The sequence below is a fragment of the Lepidothrix coronata genome, unplaced genomic scaffold, assembly GCF_001604755.1.
Source record: "Lepidothrix coronata isolate B3197 unplaced genomic scaffold, Lepidothrix_coronata-1.0 Scaffold85, whole genome shotgun sequence".
Lineage (NCBI taxonomy): Eukaryota > Metazoa > Chordata > Aves > Passeriformes > Pipridae > Lepidothrix > Lepidothrix coronata.
The window spans coordinates 2,430,393-2,444,863 of NW_016690265.1; the positions used below are offsets into that span (position 1 = coordinate 2,430,393).

The following is a 14,471-nucleotide window of genomic DNA, read 5'->3' on the forward strand; positions in this document are numbered from 1 at the left end:
CAAATCCTTTATGGTTATCTCTGCAAGAGCAATGCTAAATCTTGTTTTCCCAAAAGAACAGTCTTAAAAATTATTTTACCCTGCCTTCTGTTTTTTGTGATGTGTAAGGATACCAGTACTATAATTAATTCCCTCTTGACTCTGCTTATGGATGCTGTAACTTCATATAGCAGCATAGTTACACACTGAACAACCTGACATTTTAGCTTCTTACTTACTTGAATTAATGGGAGCAAACCATTCCTCTAGGGCTGTACAGGAGAGACAGGTTATAGAGCATGTTGAAAAGAAGAATGTTAGCCAGCAATTTAGTCATAATTCTGCAAAAGACTTTCTGATCATGAAAGAAAAAAGGTTGTGTGCCTGACCTTCCTGGACATGGAGTGCCCCCAACTTTCACTGTGATGGCATTGAAGATTTGAGTCCCCACTGAACCTGCTAAAGCAAACACAGTGCACAGTCCCTTTGAAGTCCTGTGCATGCTCCTCAGTGCTGTGCCTGCCCTCAGCTGGGTTCATTCTCTCTGTAACAAGAACTGCTAGTGTTTAATTTGTGATGGGAAATGTGGGGTTTTTGGGGGGGATGTGTGTGATGCAACTCCTGAACTTAGCTTTGCTTAGACAAAAGCACTTTTATAATCTGCACTTCATTATGTTTTTGCATTCAGCTCAAGTGCTGTCAGTGTTGTCCTGGAGCACAGCTCATGGGGCATTGAAAGGGGAACAGAGGTGCAGGCTGGAAAATAGGGGTGAAGTTTACTCTGAGTTCAGACTCGAGTTCCCATTTAGAGTTTAAGTGCCTGGACTCCTGCATGTGCTCCTAACAACCCTGGAACTGGAATCACAGAAATTCCCAGGAAAGCAGGCAGGAGTGCTTAAGACCCCTGTAACTCAGAACCATTCAAATGATCGACAGTGCACCAAACAACTCCTGAGTGCAATCCCATGGTTTGTCCTCATTTCACATAAAGCAGGTGTAGTTTGTCATGGTTATTTTCAGGCTCTAGGGAAGCAAGTTGCTTGAATCAGACACGACATCCAGCTGCGCAGACTTCAGGAAAACCATTCAGCAGACTTCAGCAGAGATGGATCAAATGGCTTGGCTCTAAAAACCTTACCCAGAGCAGGTAAGTCACTACTGGATCTTGCATGTCAAACCAGAAACATCCTTCCCCAGACCTGGGAGACACAGCCTGTGGCTCTTTAAATCTGCACTGTGTGCTGCAGTGCTCTGCATTGTTGCCATGGCAGAAATCTCCCCATAGTAATAACCTCTTTCAGGGAAGGTTAAAAAGAGACAGTGCACATGCTCAGAAATGCTGTACTTGTTCTCTTAGCAGTTTGCAGCGGCCATTTCAAAGAAACCATCACAAAGACAAGAGAAAGATCAGGTACTGATATTTTTTCCTTTGTTAGAGGGGATGACTTTTCTCTTTCACAGTAGTCCATGCACAGATCTATCTCCATTCCCAGTTGCACTGCAGAGAGAGACCACCCTTGAAGCCTGTCATGATTATTCCTTGCCATTTTTCATGAAATAACTAAGAGGCAGGAGTCAGATGTGATTTAAGGTGATTGCTGCACTCGGGGAACAATTGTTTTGCTGTGGGGCTCACATACAAAGCTGAGCTGACTCTGGGGTGGGTGATGTGTAAGGTACCCTAAAAAGTTTACCGGCATGCCTGCTTTGTTTTGATGAACCTTTGTAGTACTCAGTCAACTATGAGAATAGCCTCTGCTCCTACTGATCAGGAGGCTTCTTCATCAGGTACTTTCAAAAGAGGCTGGTATTATCCTAGTTTACTGTTACTTGGAGACACTGCTGCATCCTGTTGCAAAGACTTTGATTCTACTGGTTTTGATTGCAGATCACCATTAATTAAAACAGAAAACCCAAGCCACTTGTTATAATTTCAATCCCTTTATTTTAATGATTGTAGAAATAAGAAAAAGGATCACATCAGATTTAAATAGTGGGTGGGGTGGGAAACCCAGTTATGAGGTTATAGAAATTACATTACCAGATCTTTTTCTTTCTGTGTGCTCAAATACATCTGTGACTCTACACGTACATGTTTGTCTCTTGCCTCTGAACCACTCCCTATCTTATGTTTGGGTTGAGGTGCACAGGAAGGAGATGTGTATAAGGCTGCTCCTTTCCTGGATGAATTGCTGGTTTGCACATGCTGCAAGTGTTTGTGCAGAATTTACAGTTTCAGAGTAGCTGCATCTGAAAAGGTGGATTGCATAGATCGAAGAGCAAGCTTTTTCTGTTCTGTGTTTGTGGCAAGATGGGGAAAACCCTTTCCTTTCTTGCCTCCCTCTACTGCCTTTCTAAATGTGAAATACAATCTGTTCTAGGGAGTGCTGTACTCTCACATTCAGTACATGCAGATTTGGTGCTCTTACGCAACATCTTTTGCTTAGTGTGCACCAGCTTAAAAATCAGAAAGAGGCAGAACGTTGTCCTGCTTTCTGACGTTTAGCTGAAGATATTTTTCATGTGACTTTTATTGTATTGCCATAACTTAAGTCTTATTTGATTCTTTCTTTCTTCCATTTGAATGTACAGGAACGAAAGGTACCTAAGGACCTCTTTAGCAGTTTGCCAGAATCCTTGATGCTTGGATTGAAATCTCTAATAGATTGTTGCAGCTTGAGCCAGGCCCTCTTGATCTGAACAGTTTACCTGTCAGGTCAAGAAACTACTTAATTTGAAACCTGTGTACTTTTAAAAAAAGTTACCACTGTGTGAAGGGGAGCTGTTGCTGAGACAGATTCTGCCAGCTTCAGGGCATGGTGTGGCCTGGCTGTGGTGTTCAGGAACAAACGGATGGCTGCAAATAACAGTCTGAAACCCAGATTAGGAGGGGAAACAGAAGGTCAAAGAGTTTTGATGTGTTTGCTGTTAGAAGTTCTACCTGTGAATTTGTGGAGGTTTAACAAAAGGCTTTTCTTTATCTACTTTTATAAAGGAGTAAGTTTTTATAATCAGTGTGGTGTGTAATGCTAATGGTTACCTTTAGTTATTATTTTTGTGAAAAAAATGGTGCATCAGTAAAGCAAGCCAGAGGGTAAAGAGCTCAGTTCCAGGTTCTGCTCTGTTTCAGCCAGCTCTGTAATCCCTGCAGTTTTGGTCTCCAAGCCCAGCTAGTCTAGCTCTCCAGACCAGCTAGTCTAGGACTGTGTAGTTAGAAAAAAGTCACAGAGCAGGCAAAGTTGTTGGCATCCCAGCTTGCAAATGAAACCAAAAACTGAATAGGGACTTCTGATCTTGTCCTTCATGTCTAGGGATGTTCTTTCCCAGTTGGGATTTATTGGCACTGCTGGAAAAGTACAGAACAGTTTTGTCCATGCTCTAGATCTGCTATTTTGTTTTCTTTCAGAGGAAGCCTGCCAATGCTTTAGCCTTCGGGAACATTAATTTCTGTGTAACAAAACCCTTGTATCCACAGTGTTCCTCACTAACTTGTTTATTTCTCTTGATAAACAGAGAAGCACCCACTCCCAAGATGCTGCCACCCTGCCTTCTGAGAAGAGCCATCTTTACAGTTCCTTTAGTTTTTGTGGTTGTACTACTCTTCATGGACCCTGTTAGAGCTGATCAAGAAGCAGGAACAGCCATACCAGCTGAAAGTATGTACCACCCTGCAGCCCTCCCCTACAGCCCCTACTGTAGTTTCCATGTTGCAGAACTTCACATCACTGAAGCTTGTCCACATAATTCAAACTATTTTGGACTTGTCTTGGCTATATTGTTTTAAAACCACAACTTGATAGCATACCAGTGCTGTTTTGCTCTTGCATCCAAGGCTCTCCACTGTCTTATCCTTGTCTTTTGCCCGTTGCTGTCTTGCTTCTACCTGAAATCTGCCACTGTTCAGCACTTTTTCTTTTGTATATCACTTTCAATGTGTTAGCCCTTTCTATGCCAGGAAACACCTTGTTTGCTTTTCAGAGACATTATTGAGAACTTACCCTTTTTCAACCAACATTGGTTGTTCATTATATTTCATTCTTGAGAATGTTTGCTATATTAAAGTCATTATTTTTATTTAAAAAATCCACAACAAAGATGCCGAGAAAACTTTTTTAAACACCTAGCCTTGTGGCCTTCAACACCTAATTCTCCTTTGCTGATTTGTATTGAGTTTATTTTATATCATAAACATAATGACAAGTCTTTGCATCAAGTTGTTGATGTGAAAGCTGCTGAAATTGTTGATGTGAAAACATCAACTTTTGTCCAGTGCGAATATAGTAACACTAAAGTTGGGTGATGGTACAGCAATGAGAGAGTAGGTCTGTAATACTGCTCTATGTTTTTTTCTATCTCTTTTTCTCTTTTTTCATAGCCGGTTAAAGAATTTGGCAGGCTCCTTTCCTCCAGCAGGCAAAATTTCTGTTTGCTGGTTAGCACACAGATCATGAGCTGGAAGCTCATACTCCAGCTTATTAGAGGCATGTAGTAATCAGTCCAACATCAAGTGTTTGCAAAATGGGCTGACACTGCAGGATTTTCCAGCATCAGTCTAGGTTTCATCCCTTCTTCCTTACCAGACCTCAGAGAGCAAACTGAACCTGCACTCAGAATTTCTCACTTGCACAGTATTTCCAGTGAAGTTGTCAGCAAGGCTCAGCCACTGAGAGGGAAATAAGAACATATGTACAGCCTGATGATTCAAAGACGTTTCATCATGTCTATATTTGTTCTGTCTCGGTACTGCTATCTGTTGGGGCACAGTTTTGTGTTACATGATGATCCACATGATGATGTGGCCTTCAGTCTGGGTGTCTGGATCTGGGAATGCTCTCTTAAACAGTGCAGTGAGTCCAGATTGCAGCAGTTCTGCTTATCAGCAATGCCCACTAATGACAGGGCATTTGTTTAGACTAAGCTTTATCATATTCGAAGTTAGAGGCTAAGTGGTCTGTCTGTGATATTGCAGACAGTTTTATTCCATTAGCTTTCTATTTAGAACTCAAGTTTGTGAGATTAGGAGATAAGATTTTTCCAGGGAACAGGTTCACGGCTTCAGAGGTCTTTTCTGAAAAATCTGAAGATAAGGTTGAAAATGTGTTTGAGGTTAGTGGAGCAAAATGAAAGACTCAAGTTATGTGGTTAGTGTTTTCATAATATGAACTTTCCCCTGACAAGGAAGAGTGGCACAGCAATAAAGGAGGAAGAAAAATTTTAGTGCAAATTTGTTGAAGTAATTATTTTGTTATTGAGAGACTTGGTGGACCATCCTGATGGACCATTTACAATAACCCAGATTGTTCAAGGGTACCTACATCAGTATAGACTCTGTGGATTTTTTCCTGTAGCTCTTTCAGATACTCAAAATCACTGTTTAATCCTTCTAGTTAACTTTTCATGCCATATAGTCATGATTCTCTACTAAATGCTCTACCAAATGCTCTCCTAGGCCGTCCCTGTGTTGATTGCCATGCATTTGAGTTCATGCAGAGGGCTCTGCAGGATTTAAAGAAGACAGCATATAACCTAGACACGCGGGTAAGGAAACATTAAATTTCTTTCTTTTTACTTTTTTTTTATATAGAAGAATATGCTGTGGATAAAAGTAGATAAGGTGGATGGATTTTGCACAAGCACTCAGTGAACTGTACTGTCCTGTCTTCTAAGGTGAGGATGGTTAATTACATTTCCATTTCACCTCTCTATGCAATAATCTGTGGAATTCTTCTGCCTGGGGGTTCCAGGACACCAGGAAATACAGGAAGGAGTGAGCTGACCATCCTCAGCCCTCTATCCTTCACATGCAAAGTTACAGCCATTAGTGCTGCTCTTCTCATTCCAAATGCTGAGCACACACCTTTGTTTTTATGTTAGGGGGCGTAAGGTGAAAGTATCATTTATATTTATTACCCAAAAGGAGGGAGCCAAACAAAAAGTCTACTAAAATAAAATACTCCCCTGCACATGCTTTTACCCCTGGGGAGAGGCTAAGGAAGGAAACATCATCCGTAGATAGTTTTTACATTTCTCCGATTTCATAATGATGAAAACCGCCACAAAGTAGAAGAGCACAGGGAATGAAACTTGTCTGGCTTGTAGTCAGTGTGCAGAATTTGCCAAAGTTGGTATCTTCTGTGAGAGAAGTGGAATCTTTTCTCTTGCTGCTGCAACCTGCAATCTGTGCGTGGCTGTGTCCCAGCTGCTGTCAGATGGAGGTGTCCCAGGAGGGTGGCTTTGTCCCCACCTCCTGTGTACCCTTTAGCTGAAGTGCTATATCTACACTCTTGCACAGATTTTTCAACAGAAGGCACTCAAACTTTTTTGTTTTTCTAATCTGTGGTCAAGGTTGTTCACAGTTCAAAGCCTGTGAACTGGCATCTTTGAAGAACGGTTTGAGGTAACTTCGAGCAGGGTCCCTGACATTTAAGTGAAAATGTAAGGGCAGGAATGAAGATGCCTTGAATTGTGACATACTACAAAAAGATAAACAAACATTCCAGCAGAACCAGATTGGTATGTAACACATTTACAGTTAAACAAAATCTGTTCAATAATTACAGGTCAAATATATTTTGGGTCTCATGAAGAAATCTTGCTAATGAATAGATCTTCTGAACACTGTATACAGCCCAAACAAGATGTTCAGATTGTGCTGTAAAGTGGGTCTAGTACATCTTTTCCTTCCTTTACAAACCTTTGAACTTTTCACCAGAATTTCTTCATCTTGATTCAAAAATATCTCAACTCCTAAAATCTTCTCTGGCTCTCTGGCTATGGCAGTGACCTTTATAAAACCTTCAGATTGTAGATAAGAGAGAAACTTCATGAAACACAGATATCCAAAGCAGGAGTAGCCATAAGAACCCCAAAGATAGCAACTCTATTTTAATACTTTTCAAAAAATAGAAGTAAAAGAAGCAAAAGAGATAAAGTGAGGATAGAAAAAAAGTCAGTTGAGATGAATGTCCTATTAACTTTCACAGTTGTAGATTTGACAGCAAGCCTGAAAATGTGGCTCCATTATATATTCTCACCAAAACAAACCTCTCACTTTCTTATAACTTTAAAATCTAAGGAGTTGAATCCATATTGAGCTCCTTCAGTTCCCCTGGACTAGGACAGGCCTATTCCAGTCATTAAGCTAGGAGTTCTGCCTACATCTTCAAAAGATATGGAAACATTTAATAGTTGAGGACTTCTTGGAACAGCCTTCTAGGGTATTTTAATTCTTACTTTTATTATTCAGCTGTGGCCCAATTTGATGCAAACTGAGAGTTTTAAGACTGTTCCTTTCAGCTACATAGATATTTCACATTTCACTATTTTAGTCTGTTTTGTTGCTTTGTGGGGCAAATATTTCTGTCCCTGAAAATACAATTCCCTTTGTTAATATTCCCACTGGATACACTAATTTTCTGAAAAACCCTCTTTTGTTTGCAGGCAAGATTGTTAGAAGATGACTAAGCAGCTTCTGTGTTGGAGGAACAAGGATTGCCAAAAGAGAGGAATTTGTCATTTAATTCCTCCTGCACATCTCATTCTGCAGTTCTGTACAGGGGAAACCATATAGTTTTATTGCACAGCTCAAGAGCTTTCACACTTAATTTGGCCCTGTGTTGATCTACATGGTGTCTCACAAAGCAAACTAACTGTGTCACACACCCCTTTAGGGAGGCCATAGACTTTATCTCCTTCCTTTTACAAAACTAGATGTGTTTGTAACCTAAACTGATGTGAAGATCCCTTACTGATTGTCAGGCTGGCTGGATTTTACTCTCTCAGCAAGAGAAGGGTCACAGACCACCTTTGAGAGTCTGGCTTCTACCCATACATATACCAGACCTGTTTACCCCTCTGTGTAACTGTTCTCCACCCTTTTGTTGCTGCTGGCCCCTTGGAGCAGGCTGCAGGCTGGATTAGTTGTTTTGGCAACATTTTCTGGGGATATCTGTGATTCACCACTTGGCCAAAGTGCCGTATGTGGCAGGTGCAGCTCTGATCAGGAACTGGGGAGAGGGGTCTCATACTGCTGGGAGGAAGCTGCTGCCATCACAACCATTCAGCCAGTTCACAGCCAGCTCCCCACAGCAACCAGAAGCTGCTCAAGACAGAGCCCAGCAGGGAGACGGCCATAAAACAAATCCTGGAAAACAAATCCAGTCCATGGGCTGCACAGTTCACTCTAAGTCTGCCCTGTAGACAGTTATTTTTAGAACTCCAGCTCATTTTTCGGAGTTAACCAGTGGACATGGCATTACAACTTTGAAAAGTTCAGGAACTGCATTTTTTGCTGGAACTTAACAGATTTTTTGTAGGTTTAGAATCTGGAACCTGTTTGACTTTTTTGGTGGGTTTGGTTTGGTTTTTTTCTTGTTTGTTTGGTTGGTTGTTTTTTTTTTATTTTGGTTTAGTTTTATTTTTTTAAAACATGCCTTAACCTACCAGGGAATAACAACAAAACTCTGTGAAAACAGTTTTGTGATCATGCTTTCAGAACAGTCAGCAAAGCTGTATTCAGTGCCATTCATTTTGTTCTTTATTGCTTTCTAAATTGTCAATGGTTATTGGAATGTTTAAAGCACATTAAGTTAGATATGTCCCTGAAAATAAGATAAAGGCTTGAAAATGTTATTAAAGGTATATAAGATGGTAAGCAGCCTTGGGCCTCAGCTCCAAAGATGTTGGCATGCTGTCAACCTCCCTTATTCAAACCATTGCAAATGATGTCAAAAAGGTGGTGAGAGTGTGGTGATTGAGTGTCTTTTCAATGATTAGCAAAGCCTGATCAGATCTTTCCAGCTTTGCAGGGTAGCTGAAATGATCAGAAATGATTCCTGATTTAATATAGAACCACAGAGCTGTGTCTAGTGATTTATCATCTGAGGAAAACCCCTGAGCAGCAGATAGCTTTTCCTGCACTAAGAAGGAAAGTGGAAAGCAGGATGCTTCAGCCCGTCTCTGCTCTAAGTGCCTTTAGCTGATGTGGGTCAATGGATAACACAGGATTTAAAATACAGTCTTTTATCACATGGAAATTCCATCTCATACAAAAATCACAAGTCAGGAAGATTAAGGATGGATTTGATTGGCATTTAGAGCTGGTAGTCTCCATAATACCCTTTTTTTTGCGTAGCTGGTTGCAGCAGTAGGAAATAATTTGGGGAGTGGACTTCCCACAGCTACTGTGTCCCATGACAATAAGGAGGAAGTCCTCTCTTGGATCAGACTGGTTCTCAGATACATCCCATGTGTGAGCTGTGATGGCTGTAGGCCAGCTTGGCACCTCTCCCCTGTTTCAGGCACATCAACAGTAACAATGGGGAAGCAAGAGAAGTTAAAGCAGAAGTAAATCTCTTCACTGAGAGGGTGGTCAGTCACTGGAACAGGGTCCCAAGGGAAGTGGTCATGGCACCAAGCCTGACAGAGTTCAGGCTGGATGATGGACAATGCTCTTAGTCATACACTTTAGTTTTAGGTAGTCCTGTGAGGAGCAGGGAGTTGGACTTCATAATCTTTATGGGTCCGTTCAACCTGAGATATTCTATAATTAAATTATGCCTTACTTTTTTTGTATAACTTTCAACAGTGAGTCCAGCCTGTAATATTCTAAATTTAATGTTTGAGTCTGTTTCTAAGTAAAAGAAAATTTCTGACAGGTTTTTGGGATCTTTTTAAGCCTCTAATGAACGTCTGAGCTTATGCTCCAGTTTGTGCTGTTGAAGTAAGATTGTAAGAAAGAAAAATAACTTTAAACAAAAATAACAGCACCCAGACACATACTGAATGGACTGATGTGAAAAACATGAATGTGTACTGCACTGAATTTCTCCATGTCACAGAAGTATTGCCATGTTGGTATGCCAATTAATCCCACAAAAGCTAAATTATTTTGCAGAGCAGTAAAAAACAACTCTGATTTTTACCCCAAGCCTCATCTCATACAACCACTTTCAAATCTTAGAATGAACGTAAAATGGACTTTTCTTTGGGACCTAATTAGTTTTACAGTGCTGAGACTTGTTTTTTGATGTTGCTTTTTTCCCCCTCTCTTATAGACAGAAACTCTGCTTCTTCAGGTGGAAAAGAGAAATCTGTGTGACTGTGTAGCTGCCAATCTACTGAACTGAATCTTGGAGGCCACCAAGGAGAGTCACCTGTTCATCAGTTTTTAAAATGCAGCTGTATAAAATACAGCTTTATGGAATTCATGTTGCAAGCATGTATGCCCCAATGTACTGATGAAATTGGGGGCCTGTGTCTTATGTATTTGTCTGCTGTGTATATTTTTAAAAAGTACCCTCTTTTTTTCACACTTGCTGGATTGCCAGTAATGTCTCAATTCAATAAATCTATTACTTAATATTAGAGTGGGGGGAAAATGTACCTGCTTTGATTTTTAAATCAGAGTTTGCCAAGTGTAACCCACAGGATAAATTTGGCCAACAGTGCTGTAGAGACACTTGCAGCTGTTTTTTGTCTCCAATATGAACATATCTCTGTGGTAACTTACCCAGTTATATTGAGACAGGACACTGTGGTCTCTGTAGGCTTTGCTTGTGTATTAAAGATGATAGAAGTCCTTTCTGTTTGTTGTTTGCACTGTGACCACCTTGAGGCATGTTGTAGTTCTGTCAGCTGTAATGAGGTGTGTGTCATGAGGAGTTACATGTGTGCTGTGCTTGCACCAAACCAGTTTATATCTCAGTGCTGAGTTTTCTGTTATCCTGCATAAGAGTATTGTTTTCTTCAATTAAAGTGTTTAGTTTCTTCCCCTCCTTCCCTGGACACTCCATTCTTAACCTATTGTATCTCTAAATAGCTTTATCTTGGCAAGTCAAATGGATAGTGTACAAAAAGGAGAATAAGGGTATGACTAGGCAGCCTTGCCAGTTCCAGCTGTACCAAATGCTGCCACCAGCAACTGCTCAGCATCGCGTTGAAGGAAAGCTCCATGCAGTGCCAAGAAGTTCCTTCCTGAGAGTGTGCCTTATTTTACTTAAAGTGAAGCACAGTGATTAGGACACACATATTTGGTCCATTCTGTGACATACTGAACTCTGACTGTTTTGGTTTTTCCTTGTAGTTGCCTTTGAAAACTGCTCTTTTTGTTTCAGGCATGAAGAAAGACTTGTGTACCTGAAAGCTGAGATGGTTTTTATCCTCAACTCTACCCCTTTATTGTAAGACAGTGTCTACTCACAAGTCTCAGTTAGGTTGTAGATGCTTGGAGTTTGTCTGACATGAATTATTAACTGTCTCAAACCATTCCAGCATTGCGCTATGGGGTGATAACTTGTCTTGGGAAGGGAATGGGACATCTGAAGACAAAAATCTCTTCAGCTGAATTTGGAAGAAAGTGCCTGCCTGTCACCTCGCTTCTCTAACTAAACTGGTGTGACTTTGCTGGAAGTGGATGAGAGAAGAAATCAAACTACTGCTCTGCCAGTGCAGTTCTAGGCATGGTAACAAACAGTGGGGAAGTAGAGGAACACCATAGAGAGCCTGAGTGGCTTCCCAAACCTGTCCAGGGCTTGGAAAGTGTGCAACTGCTGCACACTGAGAAGTGCATCATGCTCTTTTGCGTGGGACCAGGACACAGGCCAGCACAGAAGCTCAATGTGAACTGGAGAGGGGATTCTGATGTTATTTTTCCAAATTCCCTCAGAGAGCACCTGTGCTGTATGTTTTTCCCTAAGTCTGTTCACACAGCCTGGGAGCACTGGCACTGCTGATATCGGGCTGCTTGGCAAAACCAGAGTCACTGCAAGCTTCACCTGCAGCTCCCCTCCCAGAGAGTGGGAAAGGGCAGCAGTCCTTACCCATGCATGGCAGAGCACTCTCAGGACTTCTGGAGGAAAGCCTCCTTTGGAGGGCTTCAGCTGATCCTGGCTGCAGCAGAGTGGCTTCTCAGAGCTTCTTGGCTTCTGTTGCACTTGGCTCATCCCCGTCTTGTTATAGCTTGGCTTTGTTCCCCTGCTTTGCTCTGGACCTGTCTTGTCTGTCCTCTCTAGTCTGGCATTGCCCTCCCTCTAGTCCTGGGGATTTCTCCGTGAACCCCTGGCTGCCCATCCTGGTGAATCTGTGTGTAGGCACTGCAGGTGTGAGTGGTGGGGCTGATTGTCCTCAGGTCAGCTGAGTCCAGCTGGAGCACTGCCAGAGCAAGAAGTGGCACTCCAATTTACCATGGAGTGAGTGAACATGGTGCTGAGGGACACTGCCATCTCATTCCCAGGGAAGGGGATTTCCCCTGTCCAGGGAAGATATTGTGGGGAAGGGCCTCTTTTTACCTGAAAGCCAACATTCCCATCACAGAACTTGGAGGAAGTCCCAGAAGAGTTCAGGTGGTGAAAGCTCTGCTCCTGAAGATGAGTTAATCTGTGTACTGTCCCCCAGGGTGCTGTAATCTCTCTGGCTTGTGACAGGTGTGGACAGGAACCCAGCCATGGTCAGTCACTGTTTTTTTCCAGATATTGAGTAATAAGGTGTTCTGGCACAACTGGAAACACCTGTAGATGTTCATGAATTTTTCTCTTTGTGTCTACACAGACACTGGCTTGAACAAAAGAAAATAAGACCATGTGGAAATATTTTCCATCAGTCATTTTGCTATGATTTTATGGTTCACGTTGTTAGAACTGGGGAAGTGAAACACAGGACAAAACTGGGCTGTTGCCCCAAGAGAAAGCAGCCAGGAGGGGGATAGATGGAGAAAGGGGAATAGGGTCATCAAAACACACATGCATCCTTCTTGCTGTACACCTTGTCCTGTTTTATTCCCTGTGCTATGTTATGTGGTGCCTCTTTGTGACTGCACTGAAAGGTCTCTGGGGCAGAGAAGTTGTCATGTCAATAGCACTGTCAGGTGGCCATCACACCTTTAAGTGTTGTCAACTTATTAAATAAAATCACAACATAAAATATGCTGGCCTGTTGCTTCAGTTTCAAACGTGGTATTTGTTTATGCATAGGTTTGCAGTTTAATTGTCATGTAGGTATTCCTTAATCTTCCAACTCCAGCTTTGCTGCTCCAACTGTGACTTTGTAGAGATGGGGAGTGGCTGGTATTTTCAAGACCTTGAAGTGCCTGAAGTTTGAAAAGTGGCATAATAAGAAGAGTTTCAGGCATAGATGCTATGAGAAAGGAAATGCAAATATCTGCAGATATTCTATTTTTTACATTGATCTGCCTCCACTTTTCTTTCCTGATAGTCAGGGCTGTCATCATTTGATTCCTGGTCTGAAATTCCATGTACTTTCTAAAAATCTGCTAACATATCATCTTGTCTTCATTAGCCTTCAGCACCTTTTGCTCAACAAAATAAGTGATATTGCAGTTTTATGGTCATTTAAGTGACAAAACTACAGCTTGTTCCCTTTGTCAAGAGAGTCTAAAAATGGAACAGGACTGGCAACCCTCCCGTTATTCTTTTCATATAGCTTCACTCTTCTCTGAGGGTTCAAATCAGATGGAAAGAGTGCTGACTGGTGATACAAGTTCAACCTTTCCATAGAGTAAGCAGAATGTAGATTTTAAGGGATTATACCAATGTAAGGCCATGATGACCATCCTGATCAGTTATGGGAAACACCTCAGCACCTGGTGGGGGCATTCTCAGAAACCCATTGCCAGATGATAATGGGTTACACAAAAAGGGACAAAGAAACCCCAGTGGCTTCCCAAAAGTCCTCAACAAAATGGGGAGACTTCCCAGCAACAGACTGATAGGATTAACAAAGGATGGAGTGCTATGGCAATAGCACAGCCTTTACACGCAACATCCTACGGGAACACAGGGACCCGACCCTTAGGCTTACGTCATCTGTCTATCACCCCAAAAATCATTATTGACTATAGTCACTCAAACTGCCTAAGAAAAAAATTATAAAAGGAGATTGGACATGAGCAAAATCGGGGAGAAAGTCCATCATCTCTGCGGGGGTAACTGATGATCTGCCCTGTCTCCTTCCACTCCTTCAGACACTGTAGGGATGAGCAGCCATTTACTCTGCTTTCTTTAGCTTGACCTTGCCTTATACCCTATAGATCACTGTCTTTTACCGTTACCCCATAGATACTTTATTTGCTAATTGTACTTTGCTACTTTGCTTTATAGATACTAATTTTACCTTGCCCTACACCTTCTAACTTACAGGGTACATATCTTACTTTATGTTCTTTTTATTGTTTTGTTGTCCTGTATTGTACTTTATTGCCGACTTGTTGTTTGTGGTTTGCTCTAAGGTGTACATTTCCTTATCTTAGTGAGTTGAAATGTGTGTTAGTAGGAAGTGGCTATATTTTCTTTTTTGCTTTGTGTTAACAAGTGTGTTTAGATTTTGTTCTAGTCTCTGTAAATTGGTCTGTCGTGGGGGGGTTGCTTGAGTTTTGTATTAAGGCTTAGGCAGTTGTGTTGTTTTGTAGAGCGTGCTTCTGGTTTCTGTTTTTTTATTAGTTAAATGCCATCGTGCAGTTAAATGTTATCACCAGTGAT

The 14,471-nt window shown here is 41.6% G+C and overlaps 1 protein-coding gene across 1 annotated transcript; it reads left to right on the forward strand.

The window, feature by feature from the left end:
- Positions 1-1,006: 1,006 nt before the first annotated feature.
- On the forward strand, positions 1,007-10,563 carry LOC108500178 (neuropeptide-like protein C4orf48 homolog). Its single transcript, XM_017820828.1, has 5 exons — positions 1,007-1,126; positions 1,337-1,390; positions 3,493-3,635; positions 5,429-5,517; positions 10,035-10,563. The coding sequence occupies exons 3-5, from the start codon at positions 3,512-3,514 to the stop codon at positions 10,104-10,106; spliced, it is 285 nt and encodes a 94-aa protein (XP_017676317.1). The 5' UTR covers positions 1,007-1,126; positions 1,337-1,390; positions 3,493-3,511; the 3' UTR covers positions 10,107-10,563.
- The last annotated feature ends 3,908 nt before the right edge of the window (positions 10,564-14,471 follow it).

Coding starts and splice junctions, on each gene's coding strand:
- LOC108500178 (XM_017820828.1), top strand. CDS start 3,512: ATGCTGCCACCCTGCCTTCTGAGAAGAGCCATCTTTACAGTTCCTTTA. Junction 3,636..5,428: donor AACAGCCATACCAGCTGAAA/GTATGTACCACC, acceptor ATGCTCTCCTAG/GCCGTCCCTGTGTTGATTGC. Junction 5,518..10,034: donor CATATAACCTAGACACGCGG/GTAAGGAAACAT, acceptor CCTCTCTTATAG/ACAGAAACTCTGCTTCTTCA.